The 24,219-nt window shown below is 53.7% G+C and overlaps 10 protein-coding genes across 10 annotated transcripts; 4 read left to right on the top strand and 6 right to left on the bottom strand.

The window, feature by feature from the left end:
- Window positions 1-2,249: 2,249 nt before the first annotated feature.
- Window positions 2,250-4,151, bottom strand: V1518DRAFT_372202 (uncharacterized protein; the record flags this gene model as incomplete). The annotated part of the gene is made up of 3 exons (XM_066901386.1): window positions 2,250-2,867; window positions 2,964-3,237; window positions 3,292-4,151. The coding sequence occupies 3 exons, from the start codon at window positions 4,149-4,151 to the stop codon at window positions 2,250-2,252; spliced, it is 1,752 nt and encodes a 583-aa protein (XP_066760544.1).
- A 324-nt stretch (window positions 4,152-4,475) lies between these two features.
- Window positions 4,476-5,837, bottom strand: V1518DRAFT_371773 (glycoside hydrolase superfamily; the record flags this gene model as incomplete). The annotated part of the gene is made up of 1 exon (XM_066901367.1): window positions 4,476-5,837. The coding sequence occupies one exon, from the start codon at window positions 5,835-5,837 to the stop codon at window positions 4,476-4,478; it is 1,362 nt and encodes a 453-aa protein (XP_066760543.1).
- A 547-nt stretch (window positions 5,838-6,384) lies between these two features.
- V1518DRAFT_194372 (uncharacterized protein) lies at window positions 6,385-8,388 on the bottom strand. The gene is made up of 2 exons (XM_066900878.1): window positions 7,565-8,388; window positions 6,385-7,500 (listed from the first exon to the last, which is right to left on the bottom strand). Exons 1-2 carry the CDS (start codon window positions 8,095-8,097, stop codon window positions 6,504-6,506), a joined length of 1,530 nt encoding a protein of 509 aa, XP_066760542.1. The 5' UTR covers window positions 8,098-8,388; the 3' UTR covers window positions 6,385-6,503.
- A 14-nt stretch (window positions 8,389-8,402) lies between these two features.
- Window positions 8,403-9,881, top strand: V1518DRAFT_413101 (uncharacterized protein). The gene has a single exon (XM_066903238.1). It carries the CDS (start codon window positions 8,447-8,449, stop codon window positions 9,776-9,778), a length of 1,332 nt encoding a protein of 443 aa, XP_066760541.1. The 5' UTR covers window positions 8,403-8,446; the 3' UTR covers window positions 9,779-9,881.
- V1518DRAFT_413099 (uncharacterized protein) lies at window positions 9,761-10,714 on the bottom strand. The gene has a single exon (XM_066903237.1). The coding sequence runs from the start codon at window positions 10,650-10,652 to the stop codon at window positions 9,828-9,830; it is 825 nt and encodes a 274-aa protein (XP_066760540.1). The 5' UTR covers window positions 10,653-10,714; the 3' UTR covers window positions 9,761-9,827.
- Window positions 10,715-10,737: 23 nt separating this feature from the next.
- Window positions 10,738-11,825, bottom strand: V1518DRAFT_413096 (uncharacterized protein). Its single transcript, XM_066903236.1, has 2 exons — window positions 10,939-11,825; window positions 10,738-10,885 (listed from the first exon to the last, which is right to left on the bottom strand). The coding sequence occupies exons 1-2, from the start codon at window positions 11,665-11,667 to the stop codon at window positions 10,826-10,828; spliced, it is 789 nt and encodes a 262-aa protein (XP_066760539.1). The 5' UTR covers window positions 11,668-11,825; the 3' UTR covers window positions 10,738-10,825.
- A 1,189-nt stretch (window positions 11,826-13,014) lies between these two features.
- Window positions 13,015-14,371, top strand: V1518DRAFT_413094 (uncharacterized protein). The gene has a single exon (XM_066903235.1). The coding sequence runs from the start codon at window positions 13,141-13,143 to the stop codon at window positions 14,269-14,271; it is 1,131 nt and encodes a 376-aa protein (XP_066760538.1). The 5' UTR covers window positions 13,015-13,140; the 3' UTR covers window positions 14,272-14,371.
- A 52-nt stretch (window positions 14,372-14,423) lies between these two features.
- Window positions 14,424-17,387, top strand: V1518DRAFT_413092 (uncharacterized protein). The gene is made up of 2 exons (XM_066903234.1): window positions 14,424-14,820; window positions 14,874-17,387. The coding sequence occupies exons 1-2, from the start codon at window positions 14,662-14,664 to the stop codon at window positions 17,214-17,216; spliced, it is 2,502 nt and encodes an 833-aa protein (XP_066760537.1). The 5' UTR covers window positions 14,424-14,661; the 3' UTR covers window positions 17,217-17,387.
- An 80-nt stretch (window positions 17,388-17,467) lies between these two features.
- On the top strand, window positions 17,468-20,365 carry V1518DRAFT_413091 (Dihydropteroate synthase-like protein). Its single transcript, XM_066903233.1, has 2 exons — window positions 17,468-18,325; window positions 18,383-20,365. Exons 1-2 carry the CDS (start codon window positions 17,636-17,638, stop codon window positions 20,000-20,002), a joined length of 2,310 nt encoding a protein of 769 aa, XP_066760536.1. The 5' UTR covers window positions 17,468-17,635; the 3' UTR covers window positions 20,003-20,365.
- Window positions 20,022-24,134, bottom strand: V1518DRAFT_413089 (uncharacterized protein). Its single transcript, XM_066903232.1, has 2 exons — window positions 22,831-24,134; window positions 20,022-22,779 (listed from the first exon to the last, which is right to left on the bottom strand). Exons 1-2 carry the CDS (start codon window positions 23,850-23,852, stop codon window positions 20,142-20,144), a joined length of 3,660 nt encoding a protein of 1,219 aa, XP_066760535.1. The 5' UTR covers window positions 23,853-24,134; the 3' UTR covers window positions 20,022-20,141.
- Between the last annotated feature and the right edge of the window lie 85 nt (window positions 24,135-24,219).

Genomic DNA, 24,219 nt, shown 5'->3' with positions numbered 1-24,219 from the left:
TGCGTCCCTGCTGTCATTCGAAACGACCGTGGGCATGACGCGTGAAGATTGCGTAGTAATGTTTACGTCACGTGTAGCGCAGTTGCATCGCGTCGCAGTCGCGCGTACAGCTCTCAAGCTCGAGATAGTTGAGAAATCTCTGACAGAATGTTGGGATCTGGACGTAGCCACACCTCGTGATTTGTCTTACTTGCTTTAACCATACTGTGTGGCTTTGTAATTCCCCATGTCTCGACGATTGACGCTGTCATCGCTCTGAGTACTCACAATGGTGACATTGGTTGAACAATGAACTCTTCTGAATATTCTCTTCACGCCTTCCCGGAATCTGTGAGGAGGTTATCGGTCTTTTCATCTCGATATGCAATATGAGCTGTTTTCTATATGGCGCATTGATGGTTAATGATCTTCAATCTCTTGTGTTTTCGCTCGCTTCCCTGCTGTTTTACTTTCAGATTATACTCGAGCGCTTATGTTGATATTGGCCAATAGCCTCTATGTATTGCTCGGATATTCTGCGGCTGTTGTAATAATGATACCCTTGAGATCATCTTCTTGCATTCTGATGGCTTTCAATAGTTGTATATTTCGATTTCTCGTGTATCTAACGTTCTCTTACGCAGCCATATTGCAACAATTTGATCTACGCCACTGCAACACCTGATATTCTATTGATCTTTTGCTTACACTATGCTGTTAGTGTGGCGTGGTATTACGGTATGGATTTTCTTTAGGATTGCGAGAATACGACTCGGCAGGTGAAGCTCTAACTGGTTCTGCTGGATATCTATGAGGTTTTGTTTTGTGAGGAATTTATGCGTTACTCGCACGGTAAGTTCGTCAGTTGGTATCAATTGTACCTGAGTTGATGTACAGCGTTAGAAGGGCTAGGACAGTACATATCAACAATGGAAGATCGTAATGCTGTCCGTTGCTGACTCGTATTACGACCAGAAGAGTTTGCTGCGTGCGTGCTGATGGCAGGGGTGACTGGATATTCGGCACGGCCATGCGCCCTGAAAGATAACCTCAGATCTTCGCCTCTGTCATTATGGTTTCTCCTTGACGCAACACGTGTGACTCGGTTGACAGCCGCGGTACGAGGTAGAACTGCCAATGCCTCTGAGTCCTGCTCCCTCTGCGCAGCATTCTTGCTGACTACGGGCTCTGGAGATCAGCAACGTGGCCCTTGAAAGACTCGTCAGTGCGTGCTCTTTCCTCAAGAGGACTGATAGGTTTGCCGGCATCGCAAAATGTCAAATATTGGTGTTTTGTACCCACAACTGACAGGATATCATGACAATAGGAGTGAGACGAGCCGTGGATAGGTATGTAGTCGGACTCGGATACAACAGCGATCGGATAGATTAAGAGAGCACTCAGCACGACTACTAACGGCAATGATGAGATTACATCGATCGCTCTTACCGAGATATATTCCAAGACTGCTCTAGCAACATGACACACGGCGACTGGGCAATCACAGTAGACAACGCTCTACTACATGACGCGATCCTATATCGATGGGATGAGCACGAGAGGTCCGACACAACACGGTAAAACTAAAGGCTGCTACATAGTGCGGCAGGATCACACATCACTGCAACTCGGACACACTGGAAAGCTCCTCAACAATGCATATTTTACAGCGGGAAGACTAGACTCGTGGCTCGTTAGCACCCACGCTTGTCTGGTTCTTGGAATGCCAAAATTCACTTGCCATACTTGGCTGTCTGTATTTCTTCGTCCGTCACGATAGGATCGGACTATATAAAATGGATGAGATCTGTGGGATATAGCAGAAATTGTGTACACGAGAGGAATTTGAAACAGTGACATAGACAGCAAATCACATGCATCATCCAATTACTGAAGTCATTTATGAGCAACCATAATGAGACGAAACAATAGTCGTGATGAGTAGAAGTGGAGCTTACACTTATGGCGCATCCCTGGCTAAGTCGACACATCGCCAATCGCAGCAGCACCTTCACCTTCACTATGTTCAGAGCTACGAGCGATCTATATCGCGATATTCCGTGGTGACTCAACGTGTTGCTATCGGATTCTTCAAATAATCTTCATTCATAAGCAAACTGATGGGACACATCACTCGATATCGCTATTGACACAATTCACACATTTATGTACACTGTATATACAGGACATTAGCTTCACCGACTAGTACCACAAGCAAACTGAAACACAAACAATCCAAACACCAAAGGAAACCATGATAAAATACAATCTCAATCGAAAATGCGGAATGGGACTACCCCGGAAACCCACTCTAGCCATGGCCGCCACTGCGGTTCGCGCAGATGGGTGCGGCAAATGAGTCTCACGTCGACGCGCACACGCTCTTCCTGCCACCAGGCGTTGAGCAACGACAGCACGCCAAGGAAGTGGACAAAGATCACAAGCGCGATCTTGTCGCGCACGCGTAGCCGCGCGAGGAAGTCCTCGGAACAGAGAAACGGCCAGGTAATGACGTACTTGCGCAGATCGGCGGGACGGGCGCGCTGGAAAGCCTGGATGAGCTGGGAGAGAGGGGTCAGGGGCTCTAGGTATACAGAGAGCGGAACGGGAGCGTCAGAGGTTGATGAAATCAGTGCAATGAGAGAACGTAGCGGGACTGGCGTAGGCGCAGATGGCACTGCGGCGGCTGCGGCTGTGGCGTTGGGGCTAGGAGATGAGTGCGCAGCGGGGTCCAGGGCAGTGAAGTCGATGTCAACGACGGAGTGAAGTTCCTGACCCATGTCGTTGTTTCTCATTTCACTGACCACGGTCCGAATTCCAAGAAGCACGGGCAACCATTTGTCAATAGAGACAATTGTGCGCTGTGCGTTGTCAGAGCTTAGATTCTCCTTCCGGTCCACGTCGTCGTCCTCGTCATAATCATCGGAGTCGTCGTCATCGTCATTACTTCCAGCCTTGCTACCCTCTTCTTGCTTAACATTGACGCCGTCGGCATTATCGCCGTGGTTCTTCCTGCCGTGTGGCGTTTTCCGCTTACGCTCCTTGTAAGCGAACGACTGAATCGCAATGAGACTTCCGGCAGCCCACATAGCTTGTAAATGTCCGGGCATCCACGGTCCCATAATTGCAGCGCGGAAGGTCTCGAGGGCTCGCTGCCGGTACCAAACCTCCGCGCGTTCAAATTGTAGCTCACGTCTGCGCTGCTCGACGGCGAGCGTGCTGTCGTTATCGCCAGTGACGGCTTGAATAGCAGCAGTGCTTGCAGCCGCAGAAGCCGCCGGTAGCAGCGACGATGACGGCCGAGACGCTAACTCTTGTTCTCTCAAAAATTTCATGTGTGTGCACGCCATAGTCAGAATCGCATACATGAGGAACTGGTTATGGCTCCCAAACGCCATTCGAGGGATCTCGTTGAGCCATAAATCACCATCAGTGTCATCGCTAAACGTAGGCGCCGTAACCACTAAGAAATGGTGTAATAGTTCCAGCTGAACCATGTGCAGACCCGAAAATTCTGGATCTTCCGTGGCATTCGTGTCCTGCCGGGGTACTGAAGTAGGCGCTACTGCAATTGGCGGTGGTGCGAGATGCTGTATGCTAGGCAACGAAGCAGGCATAGATAATACTGAAGACGGAAATGTAGCAGACGTCGTTCGTAACCCAGGTAGTTCGTATAGCACCCTCGGAGATGGTGAGCCGCCGAGCGACGACACTGGCGACGGCGCCGCAGCGAGCAGGGGTGTCGGTCGTACTTCCGGCGACGACGACGTCGCCGGCGCTTGCCTCCGCTGCTGCTGACCCTCATGCTGCGGTGGGCCGTCCTGCGAGAGGTAGTCGCACCGCACACCGTGCTTGGTGCAATTGAAGCACTGCGGTCGATCCTCGTCACATTTGATGCGGCGCCGCTTGCAATTCGCGCAGCCCTTGCGCGACTTGATGTGCGACTTGCGCGGGCGCACGACGCGCGGGCTGCTGCCACCGGGATATGGATGCAGTGAGTGCAGAGACTGCTCTGGGACAGTAAGCGAGATACCTGCTGCCGCTGCCGGGGCGGCGGTGACAATGGGCGTTGACACGGTCGCAGCTGCCGCGCCGGGGGACGTGGCGGAGAGGACTGGCGTTATGGCGTGTGCGGACGCAGCTGCTGGCGGGACGGACGGTGCGAGGGGCATTGTGGCGGGGCAGGGCGGGCCGAGGCCGAGAGGCCGGGGGGGTTAGGGAGCGACAGCTTGGAGGAAGAGGGAAACTCGAGGAGCGCGAACGGGCGGACGAAGCAACGAAGGATGTGTCCGACGACAACACAAGCCCCGCAAACCACAGCATCCGAGAAAGTCTCGGTCGACGTCATGAAGAAAAAGCCCAGTCCTTTGGCGCGCACTGCGCTGCAATCATAAAGCTACTAACACACAAAAGAGAAGAACCAATTAAAAGCCGTTGTCATCTATGCCATAAACATACAGGGTGCTTTCCTTTACTGTGAAACCCAATCCCCCACTTTACACGTTCTCCGGCAGACCGAGCACGGTGAAGTCCGTTGGGATATCCGCCGCCTCGCAATTAAACGTGCGATTGTACGCAAGCTTCGGCATCACGCCCGCTGCAACGCCGCGCTCATAGCTCCACTGCGTCGCGGCTCCGGTCTCAGTCTTCCATGTCCAGTGCATGAACCCCCATCCGCCGTTCGACTCGAAGGCATACATCTGCGCCTCGGCAGCCATCAGCAGGTACACTTTATACTCGTCCGAATACTCATCCGGGTCTGAAGTCGATGGCACGCAGGTGCAATTGCCGCCGGGACACAATGGGGTCAAGATAGCATCTGCAGCGTCCGTCTCGTTCAGCGTGCCCGTCCACCGAGCGCCGATGCCGACGGCATTAAGATAGGTCACACAATCAGTATCCGCCTGCGACCACTCGCCCACCATTGTCAGACCATGACCCAGCGCGGTGTTTGTCGACACTGCCATCGCGGTCGCCCAGTCGTTGCAGTAGTAGGAGATCTTTGCTGCGTGCGTATATGCGATTAGCGCGCGGTCAAATACCATGTACTGGTGCATATCCACAATCAGGCCCGAGTATTCGGTCGTGTTAAATACGTCATACCACGCTGTCGGTCCTTGGAAGCCGTCACCATAAACGATATAATTTTCGAAGCCCTCGGCGCGCACAATATCGTATGCTTGCTTAGTCCAATCGACCACCAGAGTCTTATTTAGCACGTTCAAGTTCGGCTCATTTACAAGTCCGTATAGTGTCACGATGTTGCGGTAGCGATCCTGTGCGAAAAAAGCCGCGAGCTGCTTGTGATAATCAAGCGTCAAGTTGCCGTAGTATTCGCCGTTAGTGCCGTTCAACCACCCGATCGCGCCCTGCCGTCCGCTGTGGTTCCACCCGTTCGCATTGCCTGGGACGGAGTGTAGATCGAGCTTCACACGCAAGCCGTACTTACGCGCCCACTCGATTCCGCGCAGCAGGTATCTCCACGCGACTTTGGGCAGGTACGTATCGCCGGGGAGTACGTCGATGACCCAGTACGGGTACGGGATGCGCACATGGTCGAGGCCGACGGCCTGAATTTGCGCAAACGTGTCCTCGGTCACAAAGGTCGAATAGTGCGTCTCTAGGACCTCCTTTGTCCGGTTCTCGCCCAGCTTTGCCGACAACGTGTATTCGTCAACAATGTCCTCACTAAGACTGTAGTTGCTGAAGAACGACGGCGTGATGTACGGCTCAAGAATCAGCCAGCCGCCGATGTTGACGCCCCGCATCGGCCGTTCAGTATAATTGAACTTCTCTTCCAGCGAGGGCACGAATTCGTTCGCGCGCGTCGAGTCGTCCCATGTCATGTTCAAGCCCATAATAGACAGGCCGCCGACGGTCTCGTTCGTGAATGTAGTATTGAAATCGGTAGTGTCCAGCCATGTCGAAACGTCGAGAATTGTGCCGATCGCGTACGCAGGCGTGTCCGATGCATCTGTTGAAGTCGGCGACGCGGCAGAGGCGGTTGCAGTTGCCGCGGAAAGGCCGCTCACTGCCGAAGTTTCTAAAGGGTCGGATGAAGTGGAAGCTGCCGCCGATGACAAGGACGAAGACGAATTCTCGCGCCGGATCACAACGAACCCCACGGGAAACAGAACTGCAGCTGCGACGATGACAACAATCGCGAGGGCAATTGTGAACTTTCCTACTCGCGTCGACCAGCAAGAGCGCGCATTTCGCGACGATACCGACTTCCCATCGAGCTTATGCTCAGTCAGATGCGTGAAGGAGTCGGGGGTGTCGTTCATTGTCGCTGATAGCCAAACCAGAGGGAGCGAGGGACCGGGGAAGAGATAAAGAAACGCTGGCTATAGCGGTCCGCGCGCGCGAACCGAGCAGGGACGCGAGGAACGTGGGCGTTCGCGAGCGGTGGAGGCGTGATGAGCACTGGCCCGGCCCGGGACGAAAGCGAGAGCGGCTGCGCCCGGCCATCGTAGGCACGCCACCGCCGCACGAGGCTGAGTCTGGGCTTAGCCACACGGAAGTCACGCGCACGCAGCGGCGACCGCTGCGCCCCACAGCGCGGAGTCATGCGCCACACGCAGCACCAGCCGCACCCCGCCTCTTCCCCGCCCCCGGCCGCACAGGGCGTCCACGAACCCCTGCGCTCGCGCCAGGAAGCTGAAGTAGTGCTCCATGACCGACCCGCTACACGCGATCACCACCACCTCTGCGTCGCGCCCGCGGGCGCCACTGCCGTCCATATCGCCGTTCGCCTCCTCATCCTTCGCCGTTGCAGCTGCGCCCCACAGCGCCACGAGCGCTGCCGCGACAAGCGCCGCCGCACGACTCGACACCGCACCAAACACAGCACGCACAAATGACATCTCCCCGACTGTAAGCGCCGCTGTCTCGCGTCGGCATGGGTGTGTCGCGAGAAAGTCCTGCAACGCGCGCGCCGCGTCCAGTGCACTCTCCGCTTGTGACATGTCAAGTGCGTCAAGACCTCCGACCCGATCGAGTCCCGTGGGAACACACGCCGCCGGGCGATACTGAAACAACAAATCTCGCAGTGCGCGCCTTGCAATTTCGGGGATATGCCGCCCTGAGCACATCTGCTCCAGCGGCTGCGGGAGCTCGCCCTGCTGCTCGAGGTCGTGTGCGAGTTCAATGTCCCACCGAGTGCGCGGGAGCACGCCTGTGCCGCCGCCGAAGAGCGACAGCTCTGCGTTCACGATCGTCGTACTCCCGCTGCCACCGTCGCGGCCACCGACCGTAGCAACCGCTGCGTTCAGTCCGGTGCCGACGACCACGCTGGCGCGACACCGCGAATCTAGCCGGCGTCCTGCCAGCAGCACAGCCGCTGTATCGTTCACTACAGCGTTCAGTCGCACGCGAGTCGTTGGCGCCGCAGCATCGTCAGCTGCTATAGCGCATGCTTCTTCCAGTTTTGCCCGTACGTCCCAGCCCTGCATCTCCGTGGCCATACGCGCGAAGCCCTTGCCCATCTCTGCGATGCGCCAGCAGTTCTCCATGTCCTGTCTGTGAGAGGAAGACGCGTTAGTACTCCTGCTGTGGGCAAATAACTCGTGCGATGCGCTCATACCGTAGAGGGAAACTCCATGTAAGCCCCGCGCTGACGTAGCCGTCGTTGTCCCGGTCAAGCCAACCGTTCTGCTCTGCGGCCTCAACTGCGCTCTGCATTTGGTTTGCAATCCACGCAAAGAAGCTGTGTCCATCTAAGTTCCGTATGGCATCGTCAATAGTTTCGCTATTCCGATATAAGATCCCGCTACCTTTGCTGGTACTGTCGCCCGCAGTAGCTTCCGCATGTCCATCCGAGGGGGCTCCTTCACGTGGAGCAAGTCGAATCACGGCGGTTCTTAGCGTCGACCCGCCGACGTCGACCGCAAGAAACGTTCCTAGCTCGCGCCCCGTCGGCATGCCGGCCACGTACGCGGGTTGCATGGTCGGGCCTGCGGAAGCAGAGCCAGAACCGCCTGGAGTGTTGATGTGGCCAACTGCGTGCAGAGCGGTACCCATGGCCTCTTGCAGGCGCGTGACAACACCGTCGAGTGCGTCAAGTGAGAGGGCGCGCGTGAGCAGACCAAGATCACGGTCGCCGATGGATTTTGCCATGCTGTCTGAGCGACGAGGAGGGCTTGTTGTTGTAAGGGACGAGCCGGAGACTAGATGCGGGTCTTTATCACGCGGCGCACTCCTCAGCCGTCGACCGAAATCCTCACGATAAAAACGATATCAACGTCCGCAGCACCAGCCTGCACTTCAAAATGGTCTTCTCAGATGCTCTCTCTCTTCCGAAAACTCCTCCACGTAATCTAATCTGCGCTTGATCCGCTAACTGCCAGCTTGCGGCAGCCAGGCGCGCGTGGCTGCTGATTGCGCTCTCCGTAGACTATCTCACCGCCTGCGCCGCATCTCCCTCGCACCCACAGCAAGCCACTGCTGCTCCTCCGCGCAACCGCCAATGGAGACTGCTGACGGCCAGCCGCTTTCTGTCGGACCTCCACTGGCCGCCGTGGATATTGCCGGCGCCGTCGTGAGCAGTCCGGAAGCCGAGCCTGAGCCGTGTCTGATCCTGAGCCTGCCGTCAGAGCTGAAGCTGCTCATCTTCAGCCTGCTCGACGGCGAGTCGTTGCTCTCACTCTCCGCGACGTGCAGAGCTCTGCGTGAGATTGTCACAGGAATCAGCTCCGACGACCTCTGGAAATCGGTATGCTCACATCTTGTTCGGCCGTCGCTTCCTCGCGAGGCGCCTATGTCGCCTGCGCCGTACGTATCCTACCGCGCACTCTTCAACGCGCTCCGCTTGTTCATGTGGTTTACTCCCGGTCTGTGGCACGGCAACCGCGAGATCCACGGTACCCTATATCTCTCTCGTTATAATCCCGGCACGGGTCACATCGAGGTCTACAGTCTGCTCGGTCTCTTTGAGCACAGCGCCGGTCATACGTTCCACCGCTGGTCGCGAAACCCCGCTGTCCTCATGCTCGACACGCGGCCAATGATTCAGCGACCAGCATCCCCGATACTGCGCTTTTCCTCCGGCTCTCGATACGACCGCACAAGCGAAATCACACAGAAACACCACCCTCGCGGCTTACAGACGAGTTTCGTTCATGCTGCCGCACTCTCCTCAGATCGCGTCAACTACAAACAGATGAAGCTATGGCCTCCGCTCACAATGCCAGCGCGCGATCGCACCCGAAACGACAGCCCGACCGCATTCCGCGGTCAATTGATCAGTCCCCTCGATGCCAGTCCATACCTCTTCCGCCTACGCCAAGAGATCTCCTTCGCGGGCTCCAGCTCTGGTAGCACTATCAAGATGGCCGAGCGTGTAGAGACCATTGCTCGTGTCCCGGACGACCTTCTCATTCCAGACGAAGAGCATCCATACAGAGGCCTATGGATAGCAGACTACGACTCCCACGGTGGCGAATTCATGTTCTTCCACCAGCCCACCGCAAACAGCCTACACGCCGTGAAACTTACCGGCGACCCTAACGTCCCCCGCGGCGAGTACACGTTTCTCGTCGACGATCTCTCCCACACCGAACGCATTGCGACCGAGGAGGAGTGGCCCGGTGCCCGCGTCGTCGCGGCGCGCGGCCAGACAGCGGCCTTCAACTTCACAAATCCGACATTATCACCCACTCAGCTAATCCTCATCTCGCCCGACGTTGTTTGCCACTATTGGATCAATGTCTACCGGATAACCATATATCGACGCGTCGATGTCGACGATCTCATCTCCGGAGGTTCTGGCATTTCATATAGCGGTTGTCTTGTGCCGTAGCCTGATCTATTCTCATATATAGCATGAACTCTCTGATGACACAAATACACTATGGTTTCTTGGTTTTGAACATATCTTTTTGAAACGAAGGTATCGATTCTGGCGCAGTACTTCCTAAACTTGGTAGTTCGTTCCATATCCGTTTCCGTGGCAGCTTCAGCACGCCGTCTATGATTGCGTTTCGCAACTTGTTGTCGTCGTATTCCGCGGTCCCGCCTGCTGTTGCTGGAGCGGTACTTGCTGCGGTAGTCGATTTCACCGTACTTTCAATTGATTCTGCCTCTAATCCCATCTTGATATCCTCCTTTGATAAAAACGCCGTCTTTGTCTTGTTGTCGAATGAACTCAGTCTGATAGTCACCCGGCCCCAGAAATTGTAGATTCTTGGGTGGTGATTCACATGGGACGCGTAGAATGCAAGCTTTGTCATGAACAGAAACGCATCTTCAAAGCTCTTGAACGAAAATACCTTCTGCAGGGCGGTAAGATACTCTTCTGGGTCCTTCTTCGTCTCCGCTGGGAGTGTAGTTGTCGTGTCTTGAGTGGTCGTTGATATCGGCTCCGGCGCTGCGACTGTCCAGCCTAGCCCTCGCAGAACGTGAATATCGTACTCTTCTGCAGATGCCCGAGCAGCACTCCCTTGTAAGCTGCGCAGTTTTAAGACATAGTCCTGAATACCAGCATCGGGTAATGACTTCTGCTTGCTGCTGTTAGTCTTCTTGCCGTTGAGGGTGCTGTCTACTGCTGGGCTTCGTGTGCTCGAGTGTAGTGACGCGGCGTAAAAGAGTCGAATCCGACCATTATTGGCACGGAGACAGACCCGTTGGCCGATTAGACTTTGTTGTCGAAGGATTCGTGGTGAGAAACTTTCCATGTCGTGATGCGTGTCAATGCTGCTGAGTCTCACGAGCAATGAGTGGAGTTGTAAAATGCCGCTCCCGACTTGCGGACCACCGATATCATAGAAAGTCATGTCTATTATATACCAAAACAATCAAGTGCGCCTTATAATCACCCCGCCAATGCTCCATCTCCCATGTCTATGTCCTACGTTACGCGCAAGGTCAACACATTTTCTACAAGCTCAGAGAGCAATCCGTCGTCTCGCTGCGATAGATGTTAGCAATTGCGTCTTCATCATCCGCGAATCTTGTACGTACAGTTTTCACAACACGCCGTATATCAGCTTCAAGCCGTTTGCCAACCCGATTAGAGTTTACTTCTGCGCTCTGCGCCCGAATCTCGTCAATAATTTGGTTGATCGAGAACGCCATGTCGACGTCCGCTTTCGACACATAGTGCGCACCGCTGGCATGCATGTCGACCATGTCGCCATATGTAGTCAAGCAGATATACACGTCGTTATCTTCCCACTGGATTTCTGGGAAATGTTCAGATACTGCAATGAACTGCGACATGCGCGCGAGAAACAAGAAGCTGTCATGGAACCCAGTAAACTTGAAATGTCGCACCAGCTGACTAAAGCTGCCGTCGTCAACCACAACATCCCACTCCTGCCGCCGTAGCGTCTCGCGCATCTGGTCCGTTAGCGCCTGCTCTTGCCGTCGCGATGGTGTCTTGGGACTGGTATCTGACAACCACGCTACGACGTCATCGACCGGTAACTCGTCTGCAAACTGCAGCGTCGTGGAATTCTTGGGAAATTTTTCCATTCGCGCTTGTCGGTTCTCGCGTCGCTTATCGCCTTCAGTAGGAATAATTGGCGAGGTCGGCCAGATGATGTTCATCGCTTTCGACTTTCTTGTCTTCCGCCGCGATGCGTAATTGCGTGTCAAATGCGCAGCGCCAGTTGCAGCCGCTGCTGGGAATTGCGCCAATGTCAGTGGACGGTATTGCGTCAAAAGACACCGGGAGACCGCGTGCCGCATGTTTGTATCGCCAGCCTAGTACGGAGCTGTGGGCAGGTTGTGTGGTGGAATTTTGCGTACACAGCTGCTGTGTCGGGGTCGTGATTTCCGGGTCGCGGCATTGGTCGAGAAAACCCTAGACCGCACTCCGCTTTCCTCTATGCGACATGGAAGCCTTCACAAACTTCTCTGTGCACATGCTGCCACTGTTGTGTTCCTGATGCATTTGAGCATGAGGTAACCGGTGCTGAATGGGAATACACTAAAGGGCTGCGTATAGCAATTCTGCTATCATGGTGCTGCTCCGTAAGGCTGCGTGTGAACTGATTTCTTGAAACGCTCGAGCGATCCAGCTGGCGAGAGACACTTCATGTGAGGGCAGCGGAATTTCGAACCCGAATGGAGAGTCAGCCAAGAATAGTTGTATATACGTGAGATGCTGCACAATTGCCAGAACTTCATTTGCGAAGGCTTCGCACGAGGCCAAGTTACACAGCATGCAACAAATCAACTCCATCTGTTGTTGACATTAGAACACCCAAAGTGAATAATAATACAAATATAGGCGCCTTTAACGACGACAAATTTATTGAAATTGGACTACTCTCAGCTGCTGTTTATGGGAAAGCAGACTGAGCTGCCCGAAGGGAGACTGGGAATATGACGATGGTGAGGTTGAAGCTCGCAGGATCACAACGCCACGTGTCGCTCCCTCACGAGGGCTCTCTACTATGCTCCTTCTCTGATCTCCGCTGTTAGCACTCACGGCGATACATCCCGATCTAAATTCAAGAGAGTCTTGGACGGCAGAAGTTGCGACATGTAGCTCGCCATTGGCGTGAGAATTGACGATGGCGGCAAGCAGTGCCGAGACCGCGCGCAATATTTTGCAGTCTCACCTGACTAGACGCTATCAACCGCGAATTACGAGCGTCTCTTTCACAGCCTGGGGCAGTTGAGAGCAGTTCGGCGATGGCGTGAGTCGGGAGGGTTCCGAAGCTGAGGGTTATCAGATCATCGGTACTCAGGGGAGCCCTAACCCGCAGGAGCAGGGGCGCCCGCGTGAGTCGTGCCGGACGAGGAACAAGGGCTAGCAGGAGAGCTAGCCGCTGGCCGTCCACGAGCAGGCCGCTCACCGCCTGCACGAGGACGGCCTAGCCAAGGCCTGGCGACCACCTCGCAAAGGACTGCCAAAGACGAACGCGTCCGCAAGACGCCGCTGCTTTGCAGCAGTCGCGCACGCGCCCGGACGACCGACAGAACGCAACAAGGCGCGAGGATGTCGCAATCTGCGCTAGCCCCGTTTGGGCCGCGTCCGCATCCCCAACTTCGCGCGTTTCCTCTTCCACGCGCCGCTGCTTACAACATCGCCCTCTTTTCCGCACAAGCCCTGCTCGTATAAAAGTGTGCGAGGGCCCTCGTGTAATGAAGAGCTTTTTTCTGTAGATCTTCGACTTTCTGCGCTTCTCCATCCTCTACTCTACCGCAATCGCAATGTCAAACTCCTTCGCTACTATCCAGTCCATCGCGGCTTCCACCTTCCGGAAGACGCGTGACGACAACACCACGGTCGAGAAGGATGAGGATGGACGTCTTGTGCTCGCCGGCGACGCCTTTGAGGAGGCCTCTTACCCCAAGTACCTCCCCACCTGGGATACCACCGAACATTTCGAGCCGCTCACTCCATTTGACTTCGTCGATGCTGGTACCAGAGCCGACCCCGCCATGCCGAATTTGTTCGCCGAGTCCAACACCGATCTGAAGGTCAAGAAGCTCACTCCTAAGTTCGGCACCGAGGTTCGCGGTGTTCAGCTCTCCAAGCTCGACGCTGCTGGTCGTGATGAGCTTGCCTTTCTTGTCGCTCAGCGTGGCGTCGTCGTCTTCCGTGAGCAAGATCTCGCCGATCAGTCCATTGAGGACACTCTGAAGTTCTCATCTCACTTCGGTCGCAACCACATCCACCCCACCTCCGGGGCCCCCAAGGGCTTTCCCGAGGTTCATCTCGTCTACCGGTCCAAGAACGACAGCGTCTACGAGTCGTTCTTCCAGGAACACGTCTCTTCCATCGCATGGCACTCTGATGTGTCCTACGAGCTGCAGCCTCCTGGCACCACATTTCTCGCCATGCTTGACGGCCCTGAGACCGGCGGTGACACCATTTTCGCTGACACCCAGGAGGCGTATAATCGTCTCTCGCCTCTCTTCCGCGAGAAGCTCGAGGGCCTCGAGGTGCTCCACTCCGGCGTTGCACAAGCGCAGTCGTCGAGAGCACAGGGCGGCGTTGTTCGTCGTGACCCCGTCGAGACGTACCACCCGCTTGTCCGTCAGCACCCCGTCACCAAGCAGAAGTCGCTCTACGTCAACCCGCAATTCTCGCGTCACATCAAGGGCCTCAAGCGTGAGGAGTCCGATATGATACTCAACTTCCTTTATGACTTCCTTTCCCGGAGCGCCGATATCCACGTTCGTGCGTCTTGGGAGCCCAAAACCGTCGTTGTGTGGGACAACCGACGAACTGTGCACTCTGCACTGCTCGACTGGGCTTCTGGTGAGCGTCGTCACGCCTTCAGACTCACTCCTCAGGCTGAGCGACCAACCGAGAACTTGGACGCAAAGAAGGAGTAGGTCTACAAAATACAAAAGCTTGGGTTTTTTGTCATGGAGTTTCATGAGTTTCTAATGTCATTCGGATTTCACATCAAATAAAGGGGGGATTTTTAAGAAAGTTTGTTGGCGAAGGAGCGTAATTTGTAGTCCGCTGTATGCTTGGTGAGCCTGTGGACGTGCTGTAGTCTACGCAGTGCACGTTGTTCGCCGACATCGCGCTCCGATCACGGAGCAGCCGGTTCCCATACTCCCCACGCTCCCGCTCACCCCGCCTATTGCAGACGCACTCGTTCACATCCGGCAAAACTACGGTGTGATCTGACGCCGGGAGATCAACGCACAGAGCTCTAATTCAGCTAGCGCGCCCTATCAGGGCCCTGAGGGCCACTTCCGCAGCTTTCGACTCTCATGCTGCAGTCCCAGGTTCCCCGACTCCCACACAACCAGGCACAGGATCAGTCAACGCCCGGCTCCTCCTCTCGCGCGTCCGCATCCCCTGAGGAGTCTAACTCTGGAGTTCCAGCTCACCTACGCAAAATTGCATGCGTTGAATGTCGTCAGCAGAAGGTACACAAGAACGTTCCTCTTCCCGTCGAGTTCTCTTACTCACTTGTCTTCAGGTCAAGTGCGACGCGTACGAACGCGCCCCAGACGCGTGTACGCGATGTGTCAAACGCAAATTGAGCTGCTCTGTGAAGAGCGACTTCAAGCGCACCTACAAGCGCGCTCGGATGGCGGCGGTCGAGCGCGAAGTCGAGGAGCTGCGCCGGTCGCTTGAGATGCAGCACAGCGAACAAGACATTGTTTCGCGAACGTTACTTGATCTTGCCCGAGGCAAATCCACAGAAGCGGAAGCGCAACCTGATGATACAGCTGTAAATTCAGGAGCGTACGATGAACTACTACAGCTTGCCGAACCGGTGACTGTCGCTGCCGGTGATGGCGGAAGCAGTTTGGCCCCCCCTAGAATGACCATGGGCAACTATGATGTCGGCAACCGCCAGGGCGTAACGACTGGACGGGTTCCGATGTCATCTACGGCTTCGGTTGGCGACGATCATCAGCACGTTATGCCCTCGCTCGATCCGCTTGCCAATATCGAGATGGTTGATGGCGCGCGTGTGGTGGTTACGGCAAAGACAATTGAAGGCCTCGTCGTAACGCCGGAAGAAATCATCGCTTTGTTCAACGAATATGAGAGCCATTATCATCCCTTTCTACCGGTCGTGGATCTCTCTCGCGGTCCGGAATTCATTTACTCGAAATCTGATCTGCTCTTTTGGGTCATACTATGGACGGCATCTCGCGTCTATTTCGATATGCAACTAAATCCACTGCTTTCTACACGAGTCAAGGACTTTGTCGCTCGGCAGCTCAGTTTACCATTACGGACGACTTACGAAGTACAGGCGATGCTGATCTGCACTTTGTGGCCGCCGCCAACAGGATCACTGAATTCGGATCCCTGCTGGAGTACATGCGGTCTTGCGATGTTTAACGCCGTGAAACTTGGTCTTCATTGTCCGGGCCGCACACAGGACTTTGGACGTGTGAAGGTTAATCCGATATATAGCGACACGCAAGAGCAAGTGCGGACATGGCTAGCATGTAACGTCGTATCGCAACTGGTCGGTATCGCGCTCGGATATCCTACCTTTGTCATGTACGACTGGACGGTGCAGACAGCGTTGCGATCGGACGCGTTTGTGGTTATCCCGGGCGAGCTGCGGACACAGGTTCGGTTGGCTTCATTCTGCGATAAAATGATCCGGCTTTTAAATTGCGACACACGAGATATGTGCGGTAATGTGGATTCCGCGACGAGGCGCACTGTGATTAGTGTCTTGGCCAAGGAACTAGACGGGATTGAGTCCGATATGGAGTATTCCGCCTCGGATGTGAGCAAGCTGCTGTTGCACGTCACGCGTGTTCAGCTCTACGCCTACTCGTTTCTTGACGACGACCTTGAATCGAATTCTGATGGACTTGTTCTCGCGTACCATTCCGCCATCCAAGCTATCGCACTTACAGAGACATTCGATGAGAGCTTTGGACCTGATAATTCTCTCTCAAAATTGCTTTGTCTCCCACTTTACCTGGAGCTTGACATTGTACTTGCGGCGTTTGTGATATTGAAGTTATATTTCTCCTCATTATCTGAAATATTGGACACCAACGCAGGCAAACGACATTTCGCGTCCGCTATCGCTATCATGCGCAAGGCGTCTGTCAAAGAAAACGATTTTCCGATTCGTGTGTCGACTATCATGTTTCAGCTTTGGAAGCTACACTCGCGAGACAGACTGGAAGCTTTGAAAGCGGGTCGACAAAACTTCTTCCAGTCGCCGAAGCTGAAACTGCGATCGCGCATGGCTCCAAGCGTGTTATTCGACAGTATATGGGTATGGCGAGAACGGTATGGTACGTTTGCCGTGCAGCCTGCCGGTGCGGGTTTGTCGCAGGCGCATCCTATGCACCATCACTTTGTGCAGCAGCAGCAACAGCAGCAACAGCAACAGTTACAACAACAGAAGAGCAAGCCTGGTTCACCGAGACTGCGCGAGCGACAAGGTGTGGATGGACCGCAGCTACGAAACGCTGGACGCGTGATTGCAATGCTGGACAATACGAATCCCGCTTGCGGACCTACATTCGAACAACAAACCTTGCCGCTACCTCCACCGGCGTTGTCCTCCACACTGTCAAGCGCGGGTGCAGACACTCTCAGTGTTCTACCTTCGACCGGAGACATCGTCCAGGACCACCAGCAACATCGTCATGGTGGTATGGAGCAGCTCATGGGCACCGATGAGCTTGTAAATTATCTTGACAACGACGCGGTGGCTTTTGATCATTTGTATTTGGATTGGCATGAGATGGGCGTGCTGTGGGATGATATTTCGATGTTCATGGGCGCGACTGATGATACCGTATTGCAGCCACCAGTGCCAGTCTCACACTGATTAGATTGCGCATGACGAATACACTTGGCATTTTCCTGTCTCATCATTTCACATTTTCAAGGATGTTATAACGGCGTCAATTTCGTGTTTGTCTTATGCATGCTTAGGCAAATTAGTCAATCGTTCTCGGATCCTGCAGACTTTTAATAGCGGTTACGCGACAAATAGAAGAATAAAACTTTAATTTAACTCTTTTGCTGGCGAAGTATGGGATGTATCGAAGACATGTTAAACGGAGCACTCGATCGAACGCCGCACGGCCGAACCTCACGACGCCTAGTAATTTTTCTCCACGCACGCCGTTTCTAAGTGCTGGAGCAACTGGCTCGAGAATTTCGGAGTGAAGAAAAAATACCAGAGGCGATCATATCTTCTTACGACATCGCGAGAACATCTCCGCGAAACGCTTATCTTGCCGCATGCCGATATCGCATCTGCGATTACACCCTCTACTGCGCAGCATATTCACGCAGAGCAGTCGACCAGCGTTACTTAGTCCCGGACCTCAATTCACAGCCATGAGCACTCCACCACCACCGCCACTTATCTCGGATGATGTCGTCGCGGTGCGCGACTTGGCATTGGTTACGTCAAAGGCCGGACTCGACACGTGGCACCGCGCGGGGCGAAGGCAGCCCGTGTTTGTCAATTGTATTGTCAGAGGCGCGGCGGTCGCTGTTTCCGGCGTTTCGGACCTCGTCGAGGAGACAATTCACTACGGACAGCTCACCAAGGCGGTCACCAAGGTCGTCGAGAGCGATGCCACCGGCGAGACCACTGGAACCCGCGCTCTGGCGCTAGAAATCATCAGCGCGGTGCATACGCTCGGTGGAGCTAATGTCTGCGTCCGATTGACATTTCCTAAGAAACTACTACGAGCCGACGCTGCAGGCGTTGAAGTTACGAGGCACAGATATGTACCGTACGGACTTTCGCCGGTTGTGCACAATGTCGCAGACACCGCATTCGTGGACGGACTGCACGTGTACAGTATCATCGGTGTGAATCCATGGGAACGGCTAGAGAAGCAGGAAGTGGTTATAGGGTTTACAGCAAGACAGTGCGAAGACGAAGTCGATGTTGTCGCCCTATCTAATGACGTTATCAATGTGAGTATCTCTGATGTCCTCGAACACGGAGACGCTGTGGCCTAACTACTGCTCCAGATTACTGAAAAATCTGCATATCTTACCATCGAAGCGTTAGTTTCCGCTCTCGCGAAGTTCCTATGCTTCGACAAAAACCTTCCCGAAGTCACCGTGCGCGCCAGCAAACCCCGCGCCATTGCGTTCGCGGCCGGTCCGACCGTCGAGATCACCCGTTCGCGGCGGTACTACACCACCAGGACTCCTGGCTTGAGTTCCGAAAAGCACATTGCATACCTCGGCATGGGCAGCAACCTCGGTGACCGCGCTGCGCTGTTATCCGCGTCGCTTGAAGAGCTCGAGAAGCGGAACGTCAAAGTGCTCCGCACTGCGTCGATGTTTGAGTCCGCGCCTATGTACGTGGAGAACCAGCCGCGATTCTTGAACTCCGTCTGCGAGGTCGAGACTACACTTACACCACATGAGCTGCTGCTCGCCGTGCAGGACGTCGAGAAGAATGCGCTGGGGAGAGTGAAGCTAATCGACAAGGGCCCGCGGACGATCGATCTTGATATTCTTCTATACGACGACGTCGTCGTGCGCGATGGTGCAATTTTAAGTATTCCGCACCTGGGCTTGCTCGAGCGTGAGTTCGCGTTGCGTCCCCTCGTCCAGCTCGCTCCGGACTACGTGCACCCGGTGACCACCAAGACCATCGAGGAGCATTTCAGACATATTTGCCCAGACCGCGGTTTTGTGTCCGACATGTACACTGTCGTTCCATTGAAGCATCCACGCGGATCAAAAGTGCAGATGATGTTCGACGCTATCAACCACACAACGATGCCCACGCATGTTATGGGCATTCTGAACATAACCCCTGACTCTTTCTCGGACGCAGGTGTCAACTTGGATCTTCAGAATATGCTGCAGACTGCGCGAGAGTTTGTTAGTGCGAACAAGAACGTCATTTTTGATATCGGCGGCCAGAGCACCAACCCCAAATCCACCGATCCCGGCCCAAAAATCGAGACTGAGCGCGTGGTTCCCGCCATCAAGCTGTTGCGAAGTCTTCCTGAGTTTGACGAGACCATCATCTCTATCGACACCTTCTACGCTAGTGTCGCGAAGGCTGCGATCGAGGCCGGTGCGGATATCATTAACGATGTTTCCGCGGGCGACTTAGATGCTGATATGCTCGCCACAGCAGCGGAACTTGATGTGCCAATCATACTGATGCACATGCGCGGCACGCCGCAGACTATGACGAAGCTCACGACCTACACGAACGGCGACGTCGTTGAAGGCGTTGCGACAGAACTTGCCAGACGAGTGCGTGCGGCTGAGAAGGCAGGTATTCACAGGTGGAACATGATCCTCGACCCTGGTCTCGGCTTCGCAAAGACAGGCGAACAAAACCTCGCAATTCTCCGCGAGCTGAGATACCTTGTTCATTCGCGACCCGAGTTTGCTGGGTTGCCCTGGCTTGTTGGTCCGTCACGTAAGGGGTTCATAGGGAAGATTACCGGTACGTTGCAGCCGAAGGATCGAGTTTTCGGTACCGGCGGCGCTGTGGCGGCTTGCATCACCGGAGGCGCTGAGATCATAAGAGTGCATGATGTCAAGGAGATGACTGACGTCGTCAAAGTTTTGGATGAGATCTATCGGAAGCCCATAGTTGCCAGGAAAGGTTACTACTAGATCTCACTAAATGCGCACATTTTTGTATGAACATTAATTATATTCCAAAAGTTCTCATCCAATCATACAACATTTACTCATTCGATGCCAAACATTCTTCAATACCCATCAATGCATAATACCCAGTTTTCATACTTCACTAATATACATACTTCTTAGGTCTGTAAAGCTTCAGCGCCAGACTAGAGCAGACAACACTCACGGAACTCAGCGCCATTGCCAAACTAGCCCATGCCGGCGCCAATCTTGCATGATTCGCGGGATAAATCACACCGGCGGCAATAGGCACCCCAATGAGGTTGTAGATCCCAGCCCACAAGAAGTTGAACTGCACGCGTCGGAACACAATTCGGGAGATGTCGATAAGGGTAAGAATCTGCGTCAAATTTGACGACATAAGCACAAACTTCGCGGAAGACAACGCGATATCAGAGCCGGAGCCGATTGCGATGCCGACGTCGGCTGCGGCCAATGACGGCGCGTCGTTGATGCCATCACCGACCATCGCGACGATTGCGCGCGCGCTCTTGTCGCGACCGCTAAAGTCGAGACTGAGCCATCTCTTCTTTCCTTGCTCCGCGTTGTTCATGCTTGCAGTCTGTTGGAGCCACGTGATTTTCTCGGCCTTTTCATGCGGCAGAACACCGGCCACGACATGCTCCGGCGGAATACCGACTTGCTTGGCAACAGCTTTCGCGGTGATCTCATTGTCACCGGAAATCATCCAGGTCTGCACTTTGCGTCTCTGTAGCTCGCCTACGACAAAACTCGCTTCCTTCCGCAGCGGATCCGCAGCGGCAAACAGTGAAATGATAGTGAACTTGTCCGCCGGATCCTCACAGCGTCGCACCGCAAGCAAAATGACGGATTTGCCTTGTTGCTTCCACTTGTGCATCGTATCGATCTCACTCTTGTTCAGCGTTGCACCATGTTCCTCCATCCACTTTTCGTTGCCGATGACAGCTTCGATGATGTCTTTGTCATTATCGGCTATAGTCGAATCGTTTCGTACATGGCCCTTCAGTCCGCGTCCAGCAACCTCGGAAATATCAGCAACCTTCACGTTGCCCAGTCGCACTCTATATTGCGAGGTCGCACCGCTTGGCCGCCGAATTTCCTTCTTTTCGTCACTGCTGTCTTCGGAAGAGGCGTTCTTGCTGGTGTCGTCATCATCTTCAGCCTCATCGTCGCTGGAAACAATCTCGTTTTCTTTTTCTGCATAGTCAACCAATGCCCTAGCTAACGGATGAGTCGAATTCAGCTCCAAGTCGCGGGCGATCTGAATCGCAACATTTGCAAGTTCGTTCGTCTTCATCCATGTATCCGTGATCTTCGGTGCTCCACCCTCGGTCAACGTGCCAGTCTTGTCAAACACGACAACATCAATGTGAGATCCTTCTTGAAATGCTTCGCCGCCTCCTTGTGGAAGAATTCCGTGCTTAGCGGCAATACCCGTACCAACAAACATGGCAGTCGGGGCAGCCAAGCCAATACCGCAAGGACATGCGACAACAAACACTGAAATAGCGAATTCGAGTGACCAAATGGTCCAGCCGCCAATATCGATATCAAGATAATCTGCAGGAAGTGCGCCGCCATATCCGAGACCGAGCCAAACGACAAAGACAGAAACTGCAATAAGCGTCACGATCGGAACAAAATAGCCGGTTAGGACATCTGCAACACGCTCGATCGGAGCTCGCTTGGACTGTCCTTGGCGCACCACATTGGTAATTTGGTCAAGCATAGATGAGCCCTCGCCAGACTCTACGCGCATAATGATAGGAGATCCGCCAGTATGTGTTGTGCCGGCAAATATTTGTGAACCAGTGACTTTCTCGACCGGAAGAGCTTCTCCCGTAAGTGCTGCCTCATTGAATTCAGCAACTCCAGAAACGATTGTGCCATCAGCTGGTGGAGACATGCCAGACAATATCTTTACCATGTCTCCGGTTTCTAGAAAGTCGATTCCAATTTCTTCGGCAGTTCCATCGGCGTCGTCGACAAGCAATGCCTTGCGCGGTCGCAAACTTGTCAGAAGAGATATAGCTGACGCAGTCTTTGACTTGGAGTACGCCTCAAGAAGTCTTCCAACAAGCAAGAACATAGTCAAAAAAACCACCGAATCAAAGTACGTCGTAGAATACGACGTCATATCGTGCATACTGTTCGCCGATGCTTCGAGACCCAATAGAACAATACTAGCAAAATAAGCAATAGAAGTTCCCAAACTCATGAGCAAGTTCATACTGCCGAATCTGAAAAATCTTCTCTTTAGCGGAACGCCTGCTCTCCAAAGACTTCTGACTTCTTTGATCGCCTTCACATGAAAGATATCTGCAGCGAAAAAGTACACCACACTTGCCATGAAAAACATAGCCCAAACCGCACGCCCGACGTTGCCAGCCCAGATAGGCTCCATGGCCCACTGTCGGTAATGATTAGACTCTGGCAGAATCATCATCATCACGATGCCGATAATAAATGTTGGGATAGCAACACTGATTGATAGAATCATTCGATAAACGAGTCTCCGGCGCTCTCGCAGTGCAATTTGTTGTGCGCGCTCTTCAAGAGTCGGCGGATGAACTATTGTGAACTTGAACTGAGGAGAAAGTGCAGACATGTCAGCAACTATTTTACGCAGCGTGACGGTGGGGATAGATGGCACGTAAGTAATCCGAATGATGTTGTTGCGCTGAGTAACCGGACCAGAATGAAGCTCTATTGAGTCGCCATAGCTTGCAAGAACTTCGTTGATTTGTCGCGGGCATTGACTATCCATGTTAGCCTGAATCAAATTGAGGATGATACACTGAACAACTTACTCGCAAAACATGCCATCGACCTGAATCATAATGGTTCGCGACTGTTGTTTTATCGCAATTGATCTGTCCTCTTCAATAGAAATATCGCCACATTCGTACCCGATATCTTCAATTGTATCGCGAATGGCATCTTTTTTGGAGGGATCCGTAACGATGAAAGTGCCAGAATTCGTGAGGAGGGTAATATTAGTCTCCCTGACAAAGTCCATCGACTTGAAGGCATCCGTCAAAGCTGCAACACATGCAGCACAAGTCATGCCTCCAATAGAAGCAGTAACTTTCCAAGTATGCTCGTCACTAGACGGCTTGCTGACCGGAACGACCTCAATTATCTCGCATTCGTAGCCAATATCTTCCACCGCTTCCTTCACGTCGTCTGCCAGGTCACGTCGCATCAGAATAGCGATAGCTGAGTTGCCGAGAAGGTCGACGCTCATGTCAACTACGCCTGGGATCTCCTTGACGGCAGAGGTTATGGCGTTGGAGCACGACGCGCACGACATGCCTCCGACAGAGAACAGAGCACGATATTCTGTTGGAGTGTCATCTTGCTTTTCTGAAACAAGAACAGACTGCAGAACTGCAGTTTGTCCGCTATCGAATGAAGTGGATGACTTCTTGTGACGGCGGATGTCGTGCTCAGTATTGCAGGCTTCGCAAAATTTCCTGTGATTTCTTCGACGGTACCAGTTTGCAGCAACGTTAAATGGAAATGGCTTCGACGTGAACCCGGCATTCCAAAGGTTACTATCGTGTACAGGTTCATCTAGGTCGCTAACTCCTTCTGCGACTTCCGGCACTGGTTCGAAGCCTCCATGCTTAAGCGCAGAACAAATAGCATTTCGTGTAAGATCCTCAGAATGTGTGACGGTGACCTTGCGTTCCTTTATCGAAGTGTCCACCGAAACGGGGGGTGGGGAAAGCGACGCAAGAATAGATGAGATAGCACGCGCACAGGATGAGCAGTGGATATTTCGAACGTGAATCACCTCCGACAGAAGCGTGAGATCGTTGTCGCTCATCTTTCGTATCGTGGCCGCGGTGTGTGTGCGGAGGTGGACCTCGTTCACAGTGGCGACTTCTTTATATCTCCCGCCGGGCGCGGTTCTGCGTGCTTTGTGCCCTCGATGACTAGACCTTCGCCATTTCTCCTACAGCTTCTTGCCAGCTGCGAAGCGCGGTTTGTGCCCCCTCGACGCTAAGAACTTTATCTCTGTCTTGTGCGGCTCACGATTTAGCTCTTTGCCGAAGTCTATCAAAAAATAGGGGTTGACTCTTATAATGAGAAAGTGCTGATATTCCCCATGCGCCCTGAAAAATTCTTACCCCTGCTGCAATTGTGTTCTGCGCTATAGCTGAACTATAACTTGATTTGGTACATAAAGTACG

The sequence above is a fragment of the Limtongia smithiae genome (genome assembly GCF_038497785.1).
Source record: "Limtongia smithiae strain NRRL Y-17922 unplaced genomic scaffold V1518scaffold_3, whole genome shotgun sequence".
NCBI lineage: Eukaryota > Fungi > Ascomycota > Lipomycetes > Lipomycetales > Lipomycetaceae > Limtongia > Limtongia smithiae.
Note: the sequence above shows the minus strand (reverse complement) of the source record. Positions and strands in the feature narration are given on the sequence as shown.

Coding starts and splice junctions, on each gene's coding strand:
- V1518DRAFT_413092 (XM_066903234.1), top strand. CDS start 14,662: ATGCTGCAGTCCCAGGTTCCCCGACTCCCACACAACCAGGCACAGGAT. Junction 14,821..14,873: donor TTGAATGTCGTCAGCAGAAG/GTACACAAGAAC, acceptor ACTTGTCTTCAG/GTCAAGTGCGACGCGTACGA.
- V1518DRAFT_413094 (XM_066903235.1), top strand. CDS start 13,141: ATGTCAAACTCCTTCGCTACTATCCAGTCCATCGCGGCTTCCACCTTC.
- V1518DRAFT_413089 (XM_066903232.1), bottom strand. CDS start 23,852: ATGAGCGACAACGATCTCACGCTTCTGTCGGAGGTGATTCACGTTCGA. Junction 22,780..22,830: donor GTCGATGGCATGTTTTGCGA/GTAAGTTGTTCA, acceptor TAACATGGATAG/TCAATGCCCGCGACAAATCA.
- V1518DRAFT_413091 (XM_066903233.1), top strand. CDS start 17,636: ATGCCGATATCGCATCTGCGATTACACCCTCTACTGCGCAGCATATTC. Junction 18,326..18,382: donor TATCTAATGACGTTATCAAT/GTGAGTATCTCT, acceptor CTACTGCTCCAG/ATTACTGAAAAATCTGCATA.
- V1518DRAFT_413101 (XM_066903238.1), top strand. CDS start 8,447: ATGGAGACTGCTGACGGCCAGCCGCTTTCTGTCGGACCTCCACTGGCC.
- V1518DRAFT_413096 (XM_066903236.1), bottom strand. CDS start 11,667: ATGCGGCACGCGGTCTCCCGGTGTCTTTTGACGCAATACCGTCCACTG. Junction 10,886..10,938: donor TACGGCGTGTTGTGAAAACT/GTACGTACAAGA, acceptor CATCTATCGCAG/CGAGACGACGGATTGCTCTC.
- V1518DRAFT_413099 (XM_066903237.1), bottom strand. CDS start 10,652: ATGGAAAGTTTCTCACCACGAATCCTTCGACAACAAAGTCTAATCGGC.
- V1518DRAFT_194372 (XM_066900878.1), bottom strand. CDS start 8,097: ATGGCAAAATCCATCGGCGACCGTGATCTTGGTCTGCTCACGCGCGCC. Junction 7,501..7,564: donor ACATGGAGTTTCCCTCTACG/GTATGAGCGCAT, acceptor TTCCTCTCACAG/ACAGGACATGGAGAACTGCT.